General features: G+C 50.2%; 1 protein-coding gene across 1 annotated transcript; it reads right to left on the bottom strand.

The window, feature by feature from the left end:
• Positions 1–408: 408 nt before the first annotated feature.
• Positions 409–18,264, bottom strand: LOC123769638 (uncharacterized). The gene is made up of 4 exons (XM_045760875.2): positions 18,141–18,264; positions 9,932–10,084; positions 8,852–8,980; positions 409–625 (listed from the first exon to the last, which is right to left on the bottom strand). The coding sequence occupies exons 1-4, from the start codon at positions 18,262–18,264 to the stop codon at positions 516–518; spliced, it is 516 nt and encodes a 171-aa protein (XP_045616831.1). The 3' UTR covers positions 409–515.
• Positions 18,265–22,356: the final 4,092 nt, after the last annotated feature.

Consider the following 22,356-nt stretch of genomic DNA (forward strand, 5'->3'; position numbering starts at 1 on the left):
CCTACTCCCTAGCACTGCCTCCTACTCCCTAGCACTGCCTCCTACTCCTGCTCCCTCCACCTTACCTGAATGAAACTGTAATGCAAATATGTAATGAAACATTACATATTTACAAATGACTTAATGCCTCCTTGAGCCCGGACTTCCCTCCACCAAAGGCTCGTTCACCGTGTCCATGGCGCCCGCCTCTGTGTTCTTCACTCATGTAATGAAAATACAAATAATTGCCAGCACAACCAAAGCACATAAGCTAGCCTCTCCTAGGACTAATTATGCATACATTTTTAATATAGTATTAGATTAAATTTTATTTTAGAAAATTCCGATTTAATTAGTGGAAAATTGACAAATGCGGCTTTGGTGGTGGTGGTGGTAGTGGTGGTGATGGTGGTGGTGCTCCTGGTGGTAGTCGTGCTAGCAGTGGTGGTAGTGCTAGTGGTGGTGGTGGTGCTAGTAGTGGTGGTGGTGCTAGTGGTGGTGGTGGTGCTCCTAGTGGCGGGGCCGCAGTGGAGGGCTCAGTGCTGGAGCTTGCGGAGGGCCCCAGAGATGATATTGGAGACGCGGCCCCTGAGGTTGGTGATGGGCCCCTGGTCAGTGGCCAGCCGCAGCTCCTCCAACGACACACCTGCCAACATACACCTATGCAGTAACAGGTTTTATGAGAAGAATACAACAACAGTATGAGAAAAACACAATAACAGTGGACAAGAACACAATAACGGTGGACGAGAACAGCACACTAACAGAGTAAGAGAAGAATACAAACAGTGTAAACGAAGAACATAAAAACTGGATGAGAAGAACATAAAAACTGGATGAGAAGAACACAATAACAGTGTAGAACACAATAACAGTGTAGGAGAACACAATAACAGTGTAGAAGAACACAATAACAGTGTAGGAGAAGAACACAATAACAGTGTAGGAGAAGAACACAATAACAGTGTAGAAGAACACAATAACAGTGTAGGAAAAGAACACAACCCAGGCTTCAACACCACCCTCCCAGACAACAAGAGAGCTCCCATGGTGACGAACACAACGCAGACACGCTTCCCGATGCTCAGTTTAAGGGTTAAAATGCGTTTCAAACCGCATTACTGAAAGCCAAACCAATCAAATAGATTTCTATTGTAAATGTGGTCCCCAAATTAATTTATTACTCTCTGGTGTAATTTTAATACTAAGTTTGTAACATGTGTCCACTAATAAGTACCCTCTTACAAGTACCTACTAACAGTTGCCCACAAACCTTTTGAGAAGCACCAACTAACAAGTACCGCACTAACAGGTACCCACTAACAGGTACCCACTAACAGGTACCCACGAAGAGGTACCCACTAACAGGTACCCACTAACAGGTACCCACGAAGAGGTACCCACTAACAGGTACCCACTAACAGGTACCCACGAAGAGGTACTCACTAACAGGTACCCACTAACAAGTATCCACAACCAGGTACCCACTAACAGGTACTGTTACGGTGCCCTCTCCTATTTCTCCCATATGCCAGCTTTAAGAATCATATCAGCTTTCCCTGCTGGTTTCCTGAGATGCAGGGAGTCTTTTGATGTATGAGGCTACTGAATTGGTTACTTATTTGTGGAGAAATTTGCATTTGTAAGTTTGTAGGTAAGGGGGGGGAAGGTCGCACCCTAGGTACAACAAAATGGCGCCCCCTGCTTGCAAATCCCCCATTTTGAGTGCAACGCCAGCCGGCTGGTGAGTAGCTGGCCGAGGTCACATGACATGATTGACCAATCAGAGTCCACCTCTGGGTGTGTGACGTCACCGGGAGGTGAAGTCAAAGCGCCAGGTGCTCAGAGTCTCGCGGCGCTTCATTGAGAGAGAACGTGCGCTGGTTGCGCTCTCGAATTCCGAGGTCCAGGAGCCTCATTCAGTGGAGTTAAACAGCCTGACAAGTTTATAGCGACTACCAAAGACTGCAGAACTTCAGGGAAGTGTGAGGAGTCGAGTTCTAGCGGTATAAGAGCGCCGAGAGCTGTGAGCTGATAGTCTTGGAAGGGTCGAGGGAGTGGCTGCGGCAGGAGCAAGAAGTGGCTTGCCGTCAGTGGAACTCCGAGGTGTTCAGAGCTGTTGTGATGGATCACGCCCACTGGGAACTAAGGTGGGAGAAGACGCATCCTGATCCATGAGTGAGTGGTCTCGGTGAAGGAGTGCTAGAGGAAAACGACTTGAGCAATGACGACTGGACGAACCAGTGACCAGGAACTTCACTACGGAATTGAGTATGGAGATGACACAGGTCTACACGATGCCTATGGACTGGTGACTCATCTGAAACGCCAAAAAACGACGTGAAGGACCGAGGAACCCCAGCGACCATCGGAGTCCAGGCGTCTGAGGGCAGGACTTGATAAGGTAGATCATTTTTCCTTTGATGTTAGGAAAGATAGGCCTACTGTTATATTTAGGCATTTGCGAGAGTGTTCTAGGAATCAAAGGAGTAGATTAGGCTGTGGGACATCACAAATATATTATCTACTGCCTGGTGAAGACAGCGAATGGCGTGAGTGGCTGCCCTGAGGAGGACTGTGGACCTACGCCGACGGAGTCGCTCCCCAGTGGAGAGCGACTCAGGCCAGTGGTTCATTTAAACTCGATCAGCTGATGCGAATTGCCGGCGGCGACCAGAGGAGCGCTGCTGTCACCATTATCATTTCCATTGATATCCATATGTATATATATATCATAAGTGTCTGTAGTTTACTTTTGAGTAATGTTGCTGTTATTTCTCTACCTGTCGATGTCTCTTCTTCAATGGAACATTCGTGGTTTCAATTTCCGTGAACTCTTACTTCTGCTTTCACGATTTTCACCCCTTTGTGTTTGTCCCCAGGAGCTGATGCTTGGTGCTCGTCCTGGTCGTTTTCGTGGCTATTCCTTTCTCTCTCCCCCCCCCCCCCAGCTAAGCTGTTGCTGGGGCTCCTAACTCTTCTGCTCTCTTGATTCGCTCTGATGTTCCCTTTGTCCCCTTACTTTTTCTTTCGCCTCTCCATTGTTCTGGTGCTCGTATCTTTGTGAGGAAATGGTACACGGTTTGTTCCATTTATCTCCCCCTGAGTGTCCCGCTTTCTCTGTAGTAGCCCAGTAGATCTTAAACACCTACTGGACTCCTTGCCAGAGCCTGTGCTCCTGCTAGGTTATTTCAATTGTTGACATACCCTTTGGGGTGATGTTGTGATAAACACTCGAGGTCGCCTTCTTGAACCGTTCATCCTCTCTTCTTCCCTGTCTCTTCTGAATTCTGGTGAGCCCACTCATTTAGACTCTCGGACTCGCTCCCTTTCCTGTCTTGATCTTTCTCTTTGCTAGTCTTCCCTTTACTTAGATTTTGAGTGGCGGGTTCTTGACGACCTCCATGGCAGTGACCATTATCCCATCCTTGTTTCCTTTTTCTCTTTTCACCCTCCCCTCTACTTCCCTAGGTGGCGGTTTTCCGAAGCTGATTGGCCCCTCTTTACCGTCCGTACTACTATCTTCGACTTTTCCATTCTGCCTCTCCCTCGCACCCTCCTCCTTTTTAATGACACCGTCTTCGACGCTGCCCTCCGTTCTATTCCTCGCTCTTCCTATCGGTGAACGCAGAAGTGCGTTCCCTGGTGGAATGTGACTGTGCTCGAGCTGTCCGCTGTAAGCATTCAGCCTGGAAAAGGCTTCGTGGCCGGCGAACACCTGAATCTTTTCTTTTGTTTCAGAAGGCAAGTGTGGTGGCCCGTAGAACCGTAGGACTATGGCTAAATGTGCATGTTGGATGTCTTATGTTTCCACCATCACGTCCGAAACTCCTCTCCTGCTAATCTGGAAGCGAATCCTCAAGATTGCAGGTAAGTTCGTTCCCGATGTCTCCCTGGTCCTTTACCTCGGTGGTACTCTTGTGGCGGACCCGTTGCAGGTCACGACCGAATTAGGTTCCCACTTTTCGTCTGTTAGTTCTGGTTCTCATCTTCCCCATTCCTTCATTCTTCGTAAGCCTTTTCTTGAATCTCATCCTTTGGATTTCTGTACCTATCTCTGCCTTCCCTATAAAGATCCCTTCTCTATCTCTGAGCTCCAGTCTGCCCTGGCCCTCTGCGGTTCTACGGTGGCAGGGTCCGATGGCATTCATTATGAGATGCTTCAACATCTCCCTCCGTGCTCGTCTCAGTATTTACTGAGTCTGTTTAATCCGGTCTGGGAGTTGTCGTCAGTCTCTGAGGACTGGCTCGATGCTGTTGTCCTCCCTGTTCGGAAAACAGAGTCTCTCGGGTCTTCCCCCAAGGACTTCCGCCCTATTGCCCTCACGAGTTGTGTCTGCAAGCTCTTTGAACGTATGGTTAACGTTCGTCTGATGTAGTTCTTAGAGCACTATCACCTCCTTTCCCCTTCTCAATTTGGTTTTCGCAAATGCCGCAGCACAACAGAGGTCCTCGTGAACTTGGAGGTCTATATTCATACTGCTTTTGCTGCAAAGACCTCCGTTGTTGCCGTCCTTTTTGACCTGGAAAAGGCTTACGACACTACCTGGTAGTATCAAATTCTGTCCCAACTTCATTCTTTTGGCCTTCGTGGGAATCTCCCTCTCTTCCTCCAAAGTTTCCTCTCTCGTCGTTCCTTTCGAGTGAGGCTCGGTACCACTCTCTCTGCCCCTTTTCGGCAATATGAGGGTGTGTCCCAAGGTAGTGTTCTGAACACTACTCTTTTTTTGTTGCTCTTAAGGGTCTTCTTTCCTCCCTTCCTTTTGGTGTCTTTTCCGCTCTCTATGTAGACGATCTTACCCTTTGCTGTCAGGGTGATGATTCGCTTCTCCTTCAATGGCGGCTTCAACTTGCGATTGGTGCCGTGTCGTCTTGGGCCACCGATCATGGCTTCAAGTTCTCTGCATCTGTGACTTGTGCTATGACTTTTACTCTCTTTATGGACATCCCCTTGTGTACAGGGATTCCGCTAAGCTTCTGGAGTTAATCTTTGACACTCGTTTGTCTTGGTCAGCCCATATCTCTTACCTCTGCACTGAATGCTCTAAGGCCCTTTCCCACCTTAAGGATTTGTCCCATACTTCTTGGGGGGCGGATAGGCGTACGCTCCTCTCTTTACATTTCTCACTGGTCCTGTCTAAACTCGATTATGGTTGCCCTGCTTACTCGTCCGCTTCTCCTTCTACTCTTTGCCATCTTGATGCTTTGCAACATGCTGGGTTTCGCCTCAGCTCTGGTACCTTTCGTTCGACTCCCGCCCTCAGCTTGTATGTTGACACTGGTTTCCTTTCTCACCAAGACCGCCGTGAACGCTACTGTCTTCGCTATCTGGTGTGGTCCTTGCAACATCCTTCCTCTTGCCTCTGTCGTGCTTTGACTTTTACCCCTCCTGTAGTTCCTGTTCCTCTTCACCACCTCCCTCTTTCTGTCCGGCTATCTCGCTTACAGGTCTCTCTTTCCATTCGTCTCTCTCATTTTTCTCCTCGTATTGTTCCTTCCTTACCCCCGTGGAGGGTTCCCTTTCCAAGGTTTTGTATTTCCTTGACCCGCATCACTAAAGCTTTAACTCCTCCAACGGTTCTGCAACGCCTTTTTCTTGAGCACTTTTCTTCACACTCCCACTCCGTTTCCATCTTCACCGATGGGTCTAAGTCTGTGTACGGTGTGGGCTACTCTGTTGTTTTTCCTGACCGCACTTGTATGAGTCGCCTCCCTTTGGAGACTAGCATCTTTACAGCGGAGCTTTATGCTATTTTCCATGCTCTCCATCTCCTGCTTTCTCATTGTCAATTCTCCTTTGTGATTGTCGTTGACTCTCATTCTGCCCTCATGGCTCTCGGGTCCTTTAATCCTGCCCATCCCGTTGTCGTCGAGATTCAACATTGGTTGTTTCTTATCTCTAGTAAATTTAAATCTGTGGAATTTTACTGGGTTCGCAGCCATGTTGGTGTTTCTTTAAATGTGCATGCAGATCCTGCCGCTAGAGAGGCTAGGCTATCCGCTCTTGTCCCATTTCCCGTAAAGATATTCCTTTTTCCGACTTTTATCTGGTTATTCATTCTTCCATCCTTGCCCGCTGGCAGGGTTGTTGGTCTTCTGTTGTTGGTAACAAACTGCATACTCTTAAGCGTTGTGTGTCCCTGTGGCTGTCCTCCTGCCACCGTAACCGGTGGTGGGAAACGGCTCTAGCACGGTTGCGTCTTGGCCATACTCGCTTAACTCACGGTTACTTAATGGAGCGCCTCCCACCTCCTTATTGTCCAAATGGCATTGTCCCTCTTACCGTCGTGCATATCCTTGTTATGTCTTGACTTCCAGGATGAGCATGTGTCTTGCTTTCCGGCCGCCGCTCGCGGTCACTTGTCCCTCGATAGAATTCTTGGTGAATCGGATACTTTTGATATCGTTTGCCTTATGCGTTTCTATTCTCGTATTGGCATCCTTGGTGAAATTTAGCCCCCTCTGATTATTCCGCACTTTTGATGGAGCTACATAACCTTCCCGGTTTGGTGCCTTCCTTTTGATAATTATTTACTTACCTTTGAGTAAACATTATTATTTTATCATTGCTTTTGGTGTCACCTCCGTCTCACTGAGCATTATGAGTAAATGATATATGATTATACCACATTGGTACTGGCATTACATAGAAAGAGACCCTGGGTTGGCAACACGATATTATATTTGAATTCTAGTACTGGCCTTCTATAGAAATAGGTCCTGGGCTGTAGATACGATATTATTTTCGACCCAAAAGCGTTGCTGGGACGCAGAGAAGATTATCCAGCTGGCGACCAGAAAGGAAGAGGTGACATTGAGGATACGACCGGGAGTCCGGGAAAACTTTGCACGCACAGGTGGGCAGGCCTGGTGGGGGAGTCACACACTGCAGGATTGAGCTCAAGTGGTGTGTTCTGGGCTTTCTCCTCTCCCTCTTGGGTCCAAGGTCAAATAGTGGTGACTGGTCTTAAGGCATGACTTGGAGAGCTCCCTAGGGGTGATGTATGATACCCTAGTGGAGGGAGCAAAGACCCACGGCGTGGGGTTACAGGATCAGTAGTATGATTCCCCGCTGTTTATCTGTAACCTCACGTAACACAAGGCCAAGGTGAGTGACGCTGAACAGTTCAGGATAGACAGGAGGCACTGAACTATAGGCCAGTGTCCCTAACTTGCATACCATGCAAGCTAATGGAGAAAATTGTGAGAAAAAAGCTAGTCAAACACCTGGAGTGAAGGAACTTTGTGTCACAACAGCAACATGGTTTCAGGGATGGCAAGTCATGCCTCACAGGATTAATTGAATTCTACGATCAGGCAACAAGAATCAGACAAGAAAGAGAAGGTGCACCACAGTGTCAATGCACACTGCATTTTTTTGGATTGCCACAAAGCCTTTGACACAGTGCCACACCAGAGATTAGTGCAAAAGCGGGAGATGCAGACGGGAGTGAAAGGGAAGGAACTCCCTTGGATTAGGGAGTACCTAAGTAATAGAAGGCAGCGAGTCACTGTGCGGGGTGAGGTCTCAGATTGGCGAGACGTCACCAGAGGGGTCCTGCAGGGTTCTGTCCTTGGTCCATACTGTTTTTTATATATGTAAATGATCTTCCAGATGGTATAGAATCATTCCTCTCATTGTTTGCTGATGATGCAAAAATTACGAGGAGGATTAAGACAGTGGAAGACAGTATGAGACTACAAGATGACCTTGGCAGACTGCATGAATGGTCCAACAAATGGCTAATAAAGATCAACCCGAGTAAATATAAGGTAATGAAATTAGGCAGTGGAAACAGGAGGCCAGACACAGGAGACAGAATGGGAGATGAAGTCCTTCATGAAACGGACAGAGAGAAGGATCTGGGAGTTGATATCACACCAACCCTGTCTCCTGAAGCCCACATTAAAAGAATAACATCTGCGGCGTATGCGAGGCTTGCTAACATCAGAACTGCCTTTAGGAACCTGTGTAAGGAATCATTCAGACCCTTGAATACCACATATGTAAGACCAATCCTGGAGTATGCGGCCCCAGCATGGAGCCCGTACCTTGTCAAGCACAAGGCGTAGCTTGAAAAAGTTCAGACATATGCCACTAAACTAGTCCCAGATCTAAGAGGCATGAGTTACGAAGAAAGGCTGCGTGAAATGCCCCTCACGACACTAGAAGACAGAAGAGTAAGGGGAGACATGATCACTACCTACAAAATTCTCAGAGGAATTGACAGGGTAGATAAAGATAAACTGTTTAACACGGGTGGGCCACGAACAAGGGGACACAGGTGGAAACTGAGAAACCAAATGAGCCAAAGGGACGTTAGAAAGAACTTTTTCAGTGTCAGAGTAGTTAACAGATGAAATGCATTAGGCAGTGATGTGGTGGAGGCTGACTCCATACACAGTTTCAAATGTAGATATGATAGAGCCCAGTAGGCTCAGGAATCTGTACACCAGTTGATTAACAGGTGGGAGGCGGAACCAAGGAGCTAGAGCTCAACCCCGCAAGCATAATTAGGTGAGTACAACCAGGTACCCAATAACGGGAACACAAGCAGATTCCCCACGAACAGGTACCCACTAACAAGTACCCACGAACAGGTACCCACTAACAAGTACCCACTAACAAGTACCCACGAACAGGTACCCACTAACAAGTACCCACTAACAAGTACCCACTTACAAGTACCCACTAATAAGTACCCACTAACAGGTACCCACTAACAAGTACCCACTAACAGGTACCCACTAACAAGTACCCACTTACAGGTACCCACAAACAAGTTCCCGCAAAGAGGTACCCAGTGGCAGGTACCCGCTAACAGGAACCCCACTACAAGTACTCAGCATATAGCAAGCAGACTCAACTCACCCAGGTGGAGCTCTGAACCCTTCCTGTAGGTCGGGGTTCCTGTGGGCGTGAAGGAGAGGGTGGAGAAGGCTTCCGACTGGGCCAGGCTCCCAGAGTCAGCTCGTAGCTCGGACCTCAGGCGCTCCAGGGCTGCCGGCGGGAAGGTCATCCTCAGTCACAATACAAACATTAATATCTTGCACTCAGTGACAGTAACGGGGCTGAACATTAGACACCCAGACCACACATCAGAAAGTGGAGAGACGAGAACGTTTCGGTTCATTCTGGACCATTATCAAGACTTGATTATGGTCCAGGTCGGACCCAAACATTCTATTTTTATTTTCAGATCTGAAATGTTTGATAAAGGTTTGATCCCCTCCCTACGCCGAGCCTATTTCACAAGAAAAACTGTTTAATTTATCTATATAAATAAAAATACCGCTACTAGAGAAAATAGAGTAATAAATTACTAGAACTTTCTTGTTACTGCAACGCTGAATATATTTTATTAGTAAAGGTGATGTTATTGGTTCTGTTGGCGTTATCACTATCATTGTTATCATTATTGTGCCTTAACCACACCCTTGACCACACCCTTGACCTCATCCTTGATCTCAAACTTGACCACACCCTTGACCTCATCCTTGATCTCAAACTTGACCACACCCTTGACCTCATCCTTGATCTCAAACTTGACCACACCCTTGACCACGCCCTTGACCTCACCCTTGACCACGCCCTTGACCTCATCCTTGATCTCAAACTTGACCACACCCTTGACCTCGTCCTTGACCTCAAACTTGACCACACCCTTGACCACACCCTTGACCTCACCCTTGACCACGCCCTTGACCTCATCCTAGACTTCACCCTTGACCTCACCCTTGACCACGCCCTTAACCTCACCCTTGATCTCACCCTTGACCTCACCCTTGACCACACCCTTGACCTCATCCTTGATCTCACCCTTGACCACACCCTTGACCTCATCCTTGATCTCAAACTTGACCACACCCTTGACCTCATCCTTGATCTCAAACTTGACCACACCCTTGACCTCATCCTTGATCTCAAACTTGACCACAGCCTTGACCTCACCCTTGAGCAGATCCATCTCGTCCATCTCAGAGTTGTTGATAATGTTGAGCTGACGATGGAACTTCTTGGCCAACTTGCGTCTGATGAAGTCGGCCTCGATCTCCTGCTTGGTGCGAGGGACCCGACACTTGAAGACGCAGCAGCACAACACCGCTGTGGGAGGAGCAACACCTGTGAGGCTGGCCCACCCTGTGTTGCTGTCTGGCCCACCCTGTGCTGCTGTCTGGCCCACCCTGTACTGCTATCTGGCCCACCCTGTGTTGCTGTCTGGCCCACCCTGTGCTGCTATCTGGCCCACCCTGTGTTGCTGTCTGGCCCACCCTGTGTTGCTCTGTCTGGCCCACCCTGTGTTGCTCTGTCTGGCCCACCCTGTGCTGCTATCTGGCCCACCCTGTGTTGCTGTCTGGCCCACCCTGTGTTGCTCTGTCTGGCCCACCCTGTGTTGCTCTGTCTGGCCCACCCTGTGCTGCTATCTGGCCCACCCTGTGCTGCTGTCTGGCCCACCCTGTGCTGCTCTGTTTACCCCCCCCCCCACCCCAGTGTCTGACACACCCTTCACCACCTCCCAGTGTCTGACACACGCTTCACCACCTCCCAGTGTCTGACACATGCTTCACCACCTCCCAGTGTCTGACACACGCTTCACCACCTCCCAGTGTCTGACACACGCTTCACCACCTCCCAGTGTCTGACACACGCTTCACCACCTCCCAGTGTCTGACACACGCTTCACCACCTCCTAGTGTCTGACACATGCTTCACCACCTCCCAGTGTCTGACACACGCTTCACCACCTCCCAGTGTCTGACACACGCTTCACCACCTCCCAGTGTCTGACACACGCTTCACCACCTCCCAGTGTCTGACACACGCTTCACCACCTCCTAGTGTCTGACACACGCTTCACCACCTCCCAGTGTCTGACACACGCTTCACCACCTCCTAGTGTCTGACACACGCTTCACCACCTCCTAGTGTCTGACACACGCTTCACCACCTCCCAGTGTCTGACACACGCTTCACCACCTCCCAGTGCCTGACACACGCTTCACCACCTCCCAGTGTCTGACACACGCTTCAATGCGTTCGTTACCGTCTGGCCAAATATAAAATATTAAGACATAATCCACCAAAGTTAATTAAGGAAGTTTGTCCTTGTCGAGCGTCTTACTGCTAATTAGACAGCGGCTTGTCACTCACCTCCTCACCCGTAATTACCTCCCTTCACTCTGGAGCCTCTCAGCATAATATTGTTTAATATTTCCCTTATTGACTCTCATACGTGCTAATTGCTCATTCTTCAGGTATGTAGTTTTCGTGTTTAAGTACGTCTGCGAGTGCGTATGGATGAGTATGAGTGCATGTGTGTGTTTATGAGCGGAAATAAGTGTATTAATGCATGTGTTTGTGTATGAGTGCATACAAGTTTGTATATGTACACAAAGTGTTCTATTGGTTCTATATCACACACACACACACACACACACACACACACACACACACACACACACACACTCACACACACACACACACACACAGAAGGATTCACTACAAACGACAAGGAAGTGTGTGAGGAACTGAATAAGAAGTTCCAAGAGGTCTTCACCTTAGAGCAAGGAGAAATCCCAGAGATAAGAGAGGGTATAGCTAACCAGGAACCACTGGAAGAGTTTGAGATTACCAGCGGGGAAGTAAGGAAGTGTTTACTAGAGTTGAATGTGACAAAGGCTATAGGCCCAAATGGAATCTCCCCTTGGATACTAAAGGAAGGAGCAGAAGAACTGTGCCTCCCACTCTCCATAGTGTATAACAAATCACTGGCAACAGGGGAACTGCCAGAAATTTGGAAAGCAGCTAACTTAGTCCCGATATATAAGAAAGGGGATAGACAGGAGGCACTGAATTACAGGCCAGTGTCCCTAACCTGCATACCATGCAAGCTGATGGAGAGGATTGTGCGAAGAAAGCTAGTGGAGCACCTGGAGCGAAAGAACTTTGTAACACAGCATCAACATGGGCTCAGGGATGGCAGGTCCTGCCTCACAGGGCTACTTGAATTCTACGACCAGGCAACAAAAATAAGGCAAGAAAGAGAAGGGTGGGCAGACTGCATATTTTTGGATTGTCAGAAAGCCTTTGATACAGTGCCACACAAGAGGCTAGTGAAAAAGCTGGAGATGCAGGCTGGAGTGAAAGGGAAGGTACTCCGTTGGATACAGGAGTACCTAAGCAGCAGGAGACAACGAGTCAGTGTGAGGGGTGAGGTCTTAGATTGGCGAGACGTTACGAGTGGAGTCCCGCAGGGGTCAGTCCTTGGACCTATTCTGTTTCTGATATATGTAAATGATCTCCCAGAGGGTATAGAATCGTTTCTCTCAATGTTTGCCGATGATGCAAAAATTATGAGGAGGATTGAAACTAAGGACGATAGTAGGAGGCTACAAGATGACCTAGACAGACTGAGTGAATGGTCCAACAAATGGCTGTTGAAGTTCAACCCGAGTAAATGCAAAGTAATGAAACTAGGCAGTGGAAATAGGAGGCCAGACACAGGATACAGAATAGGAGGTGAAGTACTTAATGAAACGAACAGAGAGAAAGATCTAGGAGTTGATATCACACCAAACCTGTCTCCTGAAGCCCACATAAAAAGAATAACGTCTGCGGCATATGCGAGGCTGGCAAACATCAGAACAGCGTTCAGGAACCTGTGTAAGGAATCATTCAGAACCATGTACACCACATATGTAAGACCAATCATGGAGTATGCGGCCCCAGCATGGAGCCCGTACCTTGTCAAGCACAAGACGAAGCTGGAAAAGTCCAAAGGTATGCCACTAGACTAGTCCCAGAACTAAGTGGCATGAGTTACGAGGAAAGGCTGCGGGAAATGCACCTTACGACACTGGAAGACAGAAGAGTAAGGGGAGACATGATCACAACCTACAAAATCCTCAGAGGAATCGACCGGGTAAACAAGGATGAATTATTCAACACTGGTGGGACGCGAACAAGAAGACACAGGTGGAAACTGAGTACCCACATGAGCCACAGAGACGTTAGGAGGAACTTTTTCAGTGTCAGAGTAGTTAACGGATAGAATGCATTAGGCAGTGATGTGGTGGAGGCTGACTCCATACACAGTTTTAAATGTAGATATGATAGAGCCCAGTAGGCTCAGGAATCTGTACATCAGTTGATTGACAGCTGAGTGGCGGGATCAAAGAGACAAAGCTCAACCCCCGCAAGCACAACTAGATGAGTACAAATAGGTGAGTACACCAACATACACACACACCAACACACATCTGGTGACCTAATAGCCGAGCTCTGGAATCGTAATCCTAGGGTCCAACTTCGATCCCGGTGATGGGAGAAAGGAAATGGGCAGAATTTTTTTCACCCTGATGCCCCAATTACCTAGCAGTTAATAGGTACCTGGGAGACAGCTGCTACGGGCTGGGGTGTGTGTGTTTATAGGTGGAAGAAAAATTAGTAGTTAGTAACAGTTGATTGATTGACAGTTGAGAGGCGGCCAGAAAGAGCAGAGCTCAACCCCCGCAAGCACAACTAGGTGAGTACAACTAGGTGAGTACCAACATAGAGGAGTAATATAGTTGAGGTGGTGGAGGGGGTGGGAGGTGGTGGAGGGGGGGGAGGTGGATGGGGGGGAGGTGGATGGGGGGGGAGGTGGATGGGGGGGGGGGAGGTGGTGGAGGGGGGGGAGGTGGTGGAGGGGGGGGGGCATTATCCAGGCCACAGCAACTATCGTCTTCGCCTCCTCCACGCCTCATCATATTAAATACCTCATCTCCCCGTCCCTGGAGCTCCTGGAACTTTGTGAAAAGATTTATTGAAATTTTCCACATTCAATATTGCTTATAATTATGTTCATTCGTGCTCTAGTTTAGTGTCGGATTTGATCGCTCAATTGTCCAAAAGTTTCTGCAAAATGAACAAATGTTTATTTTCATATTGTTTCCTACTTTTGTAACTTTGTAAAGTTGTCTCAATTACTATTACGTCAATGTTTTGTGATGTAGAAAACGGTGACAATACGACTGAAAATATTTATAATTCTCTGCTCTTTCATAAAATTAAATTAAATTTTCTTCATTCCATTTTCATTAGCCTTTACCGGAGTCTAAACATCATTTTGGCTGAAACTTGACTTACATGATGGAGACCGTAAGCCTCTTACACTCGCTCAGGTTCCCATCCATCACATACTGACCTTTCCCTGACGCCTGGGTGAATAGAGACATCAGGTGTAAAGGTCTCCTAGATCAACGTCTGACCTTTCCCTAGATGCACCCCACAACAGTCGATTAACTCCCATGTGAATATTCCAGCCCGTCCTATTAAATGATAGTACGTATAGCAACTATTACGTGGAGAGTACCAACATGTAGTGAAGGACCACCACAAGTTCAGTTTGAACGGTTCCCTGTCCTTGTGTGAGCGTGTTGGTCCGGCGAGGGTAGCTAAGACATAGTTACACCCGCTTGCTTCACACTATACAAAAACTGCTTCACGTTAGACGCTTGTGAAGGCGTGGGACCATCACCCACAGCCAGGCACGGCCACCAGCTTACCTGGCACTGTTCTTGACCAACCACTTGGGGTCGACGGGTCAACACCAGCGGTAACGACTGCTGTCTGGGATGCCTCGGTCCGCAGCCCTCCAGTCCTCGGCCCACAGCCCTCCAGCCCTCGTTCTGCAGCCCTCCACCAATCGTTCCGTAGCCCTCCAACCCTCGGTCCGCAGCCCTCCACGCCTCGGTCCGCAGCCCTTCAGCCCTCAGTCCTTGCTCCGCAGCCCTTTAGCCCTCGGTCCGCAGCCCTCCAGCCCTTGGTCCGCAGCCTTCCAGGCCTCGGTCCGCAGCCCTCCAGCCCCTTATCCGCAGCCCTCGTTCGGCAGCCCTCTAGGCCTCGGTCCGCAGCCCTCCAGTCCTCGGTCCGCAGCCCTCCATGCAGTGTTTGCTCCGCAACCCTCCAGCTCTTGTTCCGCAGCCACCAGCCTTCGGTCCTCAGCCCTCCAACCCTCGTTTCGCAGCCCTCCAGCCCACGTTTCGCAGCCCTCTGTCCGCAGCCCACCAGCCTTCGGTCCACAGCTCTCCAGGCCTCGGTCTGCAGCCCTCCAGTCCTCGGTCCAAAGACCTCCAGCCCTCGGACTGCAGCCCTCCAGTCCTCGGTCCGCAGTCCAAAAGCCCTTGGTCCGTAACCTTCCAGCCCTCGTTCCAAAGCCCACGACCCTCGGTCCGCACCCCTCCAGCCCTCGGTCCGCAGCCCTCCAGTCCTCAGTCCACAGCACTCCAGTCCTCGGTCCCTAACCCTCCAGTCTTCGGTTCGCAGCCCTCCAGCCCTCGGTATGCAGCCCTCGGTCCGCAGCCCTCCAACTTTCGGTCCCCAGCTTTCCAGTCATCGATCCGCAGCCCTCCAGCCCTCCGTCCGCAGCCCTCCAACCCTCGGCCCGCAGCCTTCCAGGCCTCGGTCAGCAGCCCTCCAGCCCTCGGTCCGCAGCCTTCCAGGCCTCGGTCCGCAGCCCTCCTGCCCTCGGTCCGCAGCCTTCAGTCCGCAGCCCTCCAGCCCTCGGTCCGCAGCCCTAATTCCTCGGTCCGCAGCCCTCCAGTCCTCGGTCCGCAGCCCTCCAGTCCTCGGTTCGTGTCCCTCAAGGCCTCAATCCACAGCCCTCCTGGTTTTCGGTCCGCAGCCCTCTAGCCCTCGGTCCGCAGCCTTCCAGTCTGCGGTCTGCAGCTTTACAGTCCTCTGTCCACAGCCTTCCAGCCCTCGTTCACCAGCCATCCAGGCATCAGTCCACAACCCTCCAGCCCTCAGTCCGCAGCCTTCCAGTCTTCGGTCAGTAGCTCTCCAGTCCTCGGTCCGCAGTCCTCCAGTCCTCGGTCCACAGCCCTCCAATCCTCGGTCCGCAGTCCTCGGTCCACAGCCCTCCAATCCTCGGTCCGCAGCCCTCCAGTCCTCGATCCACAGCCCTCCAATCCTCGGTCCGCAGCCCTCCAGTCCTCGATCCACAGCCCTCCAATCCTCGGTCCGCAGCCCTCCAGGCCTCGGTCCGCAGCCCTCCAGGCCTCGGTCCGCAGCCCTCCAGGCCTCGGTCCGCAGCCCTCCAGTCCTCGATCCACAGCCCTCCAATCCTCGGTCCGCAGCCCTCCAATCCTCGGTCCACAGCCCTCCAGTCCTCGATTCACAGCCCTCCAATCCTCGGTCTGCAGCCCTCCAATCCTCGGTCCGCAGCCCTCCAGGCCTCGGTCCGTAGCCCTCCACTCCACGGTCTGCAGCCCTCCAGTCCTCGGTCAGTAGCCCTCCAGCCCTCGGTCCGCAGCCTTCAAGTATTCAGTCTGCAGTTTTCCAGTCCACGGTCCGCAGCCCTCCAGTCCTCGGTCTCCAGCCCTCCAGTCCTCGGTCTCCACCCCTCCAGTCCTCGGTCTCCACCCCTCCAGTCCTCGGTCTCCAGCCCTCCAGTCCTCGGTCGGCAGCCCTCCAGTCCTCGGTCTCCAGCCCTCCAGCCCTCGGTCCGCAGTCCTCCAGCCCTCGGTCTGCAGTCCTCCAGTCCTCGGTGCGCAGCCCTCCAGCCCTCGGTCCGCAACCCTCCAGCCCTCGTTTCACAGCCCACGACCCTCGGTCCGCATCCGTCCATTCTTCACTCAGCAGCTCTGCAGCCTCGGTCTGCAGCTCTCGGTCCGCAGCCCTCCAGCCCTCGGTCCACAGCCCTCCAGCCCTCGGTCCGCAGCCCTCCAGCCCTCGGTCCGCAGCCCTCCAGCCTTCGGTCCGCAGCCCTCCAGCCTTCGGTCCGCTGCCCTCCAGCCCTCGGTCCGCAGCCCTCCAGCCTTCGGTCCGCTGCCCTCCAGCCCTCGGTGCGCAGCCCTCTAGCCCTCGGTCCGCATCCGTCCATTCTTCGGTCCGCAGCCTTACAGTCCTTGTCCCGCAGCTCTCGGTCCGCTGCCCTCCAGCCCTCCGTCCGCAGCCCTCCAACCCTCGGTCCGCAGCCCTCCAGCCCTCGGTCCGAAGCCCTCCTGCCATCGGTCCGCAGCTCTCCAGCCCTCGGGCCGCAATTCTCCAGCCCTCGGTCTCCAGCCCTCTAGCCCTCGGTCCGCAGCCTTCCAGTCTTCGGCCCGACACCCTCAGTCCGCAGCCTTCCAGGCCTCGGTCCGCAGCCCTCCAGATCTCGGTCTGCTGCCCACCAGCCCTCGGTCCGCAGCCCTCCAGGCCTCGGTCCGCAGCCTTCCAGGCCTCGGTCCGCAGCCTTCCAGCCCTCGTTCACCAGCCATCCAGGCATCAGTCCACAACCCTCCAGCCCTCAGTCCGCAGCCATCCAGCCCTCGGTCCGCAGCCCACTAGCCTTCGGTCTGCAGCCCTCCAGGCCTCAGCCCGCAGCCCTCCAGCCCTCGGTCCGCAGCCATCCAGCCCTCGGTCCGAAGCCCTCCAGCTTTCGGTCCACAGCCTTTCAGCCCTCGGTCCGCAGCCTTCCAGGCCTCGGTCCACAACCCTCCAGGGCTCGGCCCGCAGCCCTCTAGCCCTCGGTCCCTAGCCCTCCTGCCCTCGGCCCACAGCCCTCTAGGTCTCGGCCCGCAGCCCTCCAACCCTTAGTCCAAAGCCCTCCAGGCCTCGGTCCGTAGCCCTCCAGCCCTCGGTCCGCAGCCCTCCAGCCCTCGGTCCGCAGACTTCCAGCCCTCGGTCCGCAGCTTTCCAGCTCCTCGGTTTGCAGCCCTCCAGCCTTCGTTCCGTAGCCCTCCAGCACTCAGTCCGCAGCCTTCCAGGCCTTCGTCCGCAGCCCTCAGTCCGCAGCCCTCTAGGCCTTAGTCTACAGCCCTCCATTCCTCGGTCTGCAGCCCTCAGTCCGCAGCCCTCCAGCCCTCAGTCCGCAGCCCTGCAACCCACAGTCTGCAGCTCTCCATCCCTCAGTCCGCAGCCCTCCAGCCTTCAGTCCGCAGCCCTGCAACCCACAGTCTGCAGCTCTCCATCCCTCAGTTCGCAGCCCTCCAGCCCTCCAGGCGTCTGCTGGTACACGACTGACTAAAGCAAACACAAACATAATAATTGTTACATAAAGTAATGCCAGGCGTGGCCACACCTGGCCTGAGGTCACCGGGAAGCACACGTGAGTGACTGAGGTACTCATTGAGGGCAGGTATAGCCACACCTGCCCTAAGGTCCCCGGGGAGTACACATGAGTGACCGAGGTACTCACTGAGGGCCAGGGCGGCCAGGGCCGTCAGCACCAGCACGTGCCACCTCCTGAAGGCGCCCCACACCTCCTCCTCCTCCCACGGCCGCACCACACACACGCCCTGGGGGAGACACGGGTCATACATTAATGTGGGAGACACGCTGACAGAGACAGGTGTGTGAGGACTAATGTGGGAGACATGCTGAGAGAGAGACAGGTGTGGTGGTCTCCATCACCACCTCAGGAACAGCAGCAGCAGCAGCTAGATGTTTTGCTTCCCCCTCAACCTGAAGTTCTAGAAGTGATCAATAATTTCAATGGGGGGGGGGTACATACGCCATTCATATAGCATCCCAGACTATGCCCAAGGAGAGTCTGCCCATTATTTAACTATATATCACGATTATTTTACACGGCAATTAGAATCGCTGTTTGATGCCGTTCACCCCAATTTCCCTCCTGCCCTATTGATTTACCCAGATTTTTGGTTCAAATTACAACGGCTTAATCAAGAAAATGAACCTGATTTTGAGGGAGATTTACCCATAAGGGCTGATGAAACACTGTATCTAGGCGTGAGGCTAGTGTTCAATGATCAATGATCAATGGATCACTGAATTGGATAACAAGATAGAAGAGTTCCTTGCCGAGACAGAAGGTTCGAGTCTAGCTATTCAAAGCATTTCTGGATATAATATCAATTCCATAGCAGTTCAGCATCCTATCCGTCTAGGTAATTATGTGCCGTATCCAGATAGATTGCGTGGTTCAAGACATGTTTTCAACCCTAAGGGGAAGCAAAATGCTTGTCTGATTCAATGTTTGGCAGCATACATATGCCTAGCTCAGGGGATGACATCAAATAACATTGTCAGGCGTTCCAAGTCAGTCAGGTGGTGTCTTAGATTTGTCCATTGGAGTGAAGATATTGAAATACCCATAACGTATGATAACATCAATAAAATTGAAAATATAAATAAATTAAGTATATTTATCTATGTGCTCACTCGTGAAGTCAACCGGTACTATATTAGCTTAGCTCGAAAAGGCAGAGAACATTCTGCCCGTTAAGTACTATTGCTCATGCTAGAGGATTAGCATCTTGTGCTCATTAAAGATTTCCATCAATATGTTCGCAACATGCGTAGCAATTCAAGTAAAATACCAGGCAATCATATTGTCTGCCATTCGTGATTAATTCATTTGTCACCTGATGCTATGCGAGATCACGAAGAGTCATGTGAAGTTGCCAGAAAGCAGGGACCCTGAGCCACATATCCCAGGCATGCCACAAGACACATGGGGCTCGGGTGAAACGTCATGACGATATCACCCGGTTCATAGCCGGCCGCCTGCGGCAAAGAGGTTTTGAGGTGGAACGTGAAGTTCGTATACCAGGTGGAGGGACCTTCTGTAAGCCTGACATCATAGCTTGCAAAGGTGATGAGGCCTTTATATTAGACTCCCAGGTCTCTACTGATAACTTCCCACTCTCCCGTCCACATCAGAGCAAGAGCGACAAGTACGGCACCCTAGAGATCCTTCAAAAGGTCAGGGAATATACCGGGAAGCACACAGCATCCGCCTCTTCAATAACCCTTAATTGGAGGGAATGATGGTGCAAGGAGAGTGTGCGTGGTCTACAGGATATGGGACTCACCAAGGGCGACCTTGAGATTTGCTCTGTGAAAGCCCTGACCTGGACATATTCCATCTACAGAATATGGTCCAAGACCACATCTAGGGGCAGACCACCTTAGTCCCAGGATCACCGTGCACAGGGTGCATAAGGGTTAATATAGTCTTGCTTAGGTGAACCGCAGCCAGGATAGCTGGTAGCCAACTATCTAAGTAGAGTCGTCATCTGGAGTACGACTTCTCCTAATGGTGTGTCACAAGAGGGTGGATGACCTGGCCAGAGCCCCCGAGTGGGTAAGGCGGCAGCCGGAGGGACCCCCATGCGCATACATGATATCCCTCCCACTCCGGGTCCTTGTTAGGAGCTTACACTATGAATAGTTTTTCCCATGTATGCCGATGTCAAGTCACCAATCCTGCCGCTTAGGCAGCTTGTTGTTTTGCCTTCAGCTTTAGTCTTTTTTAATGATATACTGTGCACGTCTTCCTTTGTGTGTCGTGTCCCATATAAGAAAAACCAAATACAAAAGAATTTTCCATTTTGTGTATGTTATTCTCAAGTAAATATTGTGTGTTATTAGTATCATCTTAACTCTTGTGGGTTGTTATGATATCTGCCATTTTTGTGTATTTTAGTTTGTGTTTGATAGGGAATTAGGTATGCTTAGGGGTGCCTTCTCGCCATGCCCTGTGGCTGGGGGGATTGGTGCCCTGAAGCCACATAAACACCCTATACCCCCAGAAGTGGCAAGGGGAGTTAGGGGACAACAATAATCAAACATTAAAATTTTACCCTGAAGGTCATAAAATCGAGTTCAACATTACGGTCATGCCTTTGGTCCTTCTCACACAGCATATTATGATTTCAAGTGCTTATCGGACCCCTCCAATCCTCAAGGCATGATTGAGAAGCGTGTGGCATATGCTTATATCATCATCAACAGGGAATTGGAGGTGGTAGAGAAATTAACGTATATGGGGGATGACCCTGTGAATCATTTCATAGATACTTTGGAGAAGACGTGGAAGAGAATTAAATCTGCCATGCCTAAATACAAAATATCTATGACACATGCACATTGGCAAGCTTATAGAAGTCAAACCACATGTGAAATGTGTTACAGGCCATTCAAATCAGCTGAAGACAAGCACCGTCATCATGATCATCCCATTGAATTTAATAATTATCTAGCAGCCTATTGCCGTAGGTGCAACATGTTGTGCCGAAATTCTTAAAAATATTTGTACACATTCTCTCACAATGCAGCTTATGACCTCGGGGTAATTTTAAATGAATTGTCCAACCTTCCTAACCGTAAAATTGACATTGCCTCCAAAGATGGATTTAAGTTCATGAAAGTGGATATCGGTAAACTTCGGTTTATGGACAGTTTGGCTTTACTAAATGGCGGGCTGGACAAACTGTCAAAAGAACATAAGAAGGAAGGTAAACCTACCAGATACACCTCAGTTATGCTAGATGACGTCCCTGTAGCTGCCCACCACTTATTAAAGGTAGGCAAACAGGTATTCTGTTATTATTATATTTCATCTTTGGAGAAATTAGATGAACCGGCTCTTCCTCCTCCTGAAGCCTTCTACAATAGTTTAAAGCACGAGGCAATAAGTGAGAACGATTATAAACAGGCTAAAGAAGTCTTTAGATTAGTGGAATGCAAGACCATTGGGGATTACTTGAAAGTCTATTTGAAAGTAGATACTGGACTATTGTGTGATGTATTTACTGTATGGCGCCAGACCATGCTTGAGCTGTACAAGTTAGACATTACTCACTATGTCTCGTTATCTAGTTTTGCATGGGACGCTTTCTTGTTTAAGAGTAAAGTTGTCTAGGACTCTATTTCTGATCCCCATTTGTACGATGTATTGCGCAGAAATTTAAGAGCCGGATTTACCTCTGTTGTACAACAACACACAAGTGTAGAAAATGAGCATACAGGTGCTCATCCTTCTAGCACTTGTAAATATATTTTATATTTGGATTTTAATGGCTTATACGCCACCTGTATGACAGAACTGCTTCCTCAAGGCGGGATCCGTAAATTATCTGCTGCCGAACTCAATGATTGGCTCCAACAATGATTGGAGAATATTGCATGTGATGGGGATAAGGAGTATTGGGTCATGTGTGATACCAAGCATGTCGCACCTGAGGTGGCTCGATACACCGATGATTTACCCTTAACCCTATCACATGCTAATATTTCTATTTATCTGCTGTCTGATTATAGCAAACACATTTTTAAATACCGAAGATCGCAAACTTCCCAAGAAAAACAATACATTAATTGCCTCTCATCTCCCCAAAAAAGATTACTTGGTCAGTTTGGATTTATTGCAGATACTGATGAAATTGGGATTGGAAGTTGTTAAGGTAAATGCAGTTTATGTATTCCGACAAAGCAAGTACCTTAAGGAATTTGTCAAAACAAATGCTCGTGAACGTTCCAATACACCTTGCGCCATTATGGGTAAAGCGTTCATGCTGGTATCGAATGCAATTTACGACAAGAGTTTAACAAATATGAGCAAATATTGTGATCAGCATTATTTAGTTACATCACGAGACAAGTTCCAA

Source organism: Procambarus clarkii, chromosome 63 (assembly GCF_040958095.1).
Source record: "Procambarus clarkii isolate CNS0578487 chromosome 63, FALCON_Pclarkii_2.0, whole genome shotgun sequence".
NCBI lineage: Eukaryota > Metazoa > Arthropoda > Malacostraca > Decapoda > Cambaridae > Procambarus > Procambarus clarkii.

Coding starts and splice junctions, on each gene's coding strand:
- LOC123769638 (XM_045760875.2), bottom strand. CDS start 18,264: ATGTATGACCCGTGTCTCCCCCAGGGCGTGTGTGTGGTGCGGCCGTGG. Junction 8,981..9,931: donor CGAGATGGATCTGCTCAAGG/GTGAGGTCAAGG, acceptor TCCCGCCGGCAG/CCCTGGAGCGCCTGAGGTCC. Junction 626..8,851: donor GGGTTCAGAGCTCCACCTGG/GTGAGTTGAGTC, acceptor GTATGTTGGCAG/GTGTGTCGTTGGAGGAGCTG.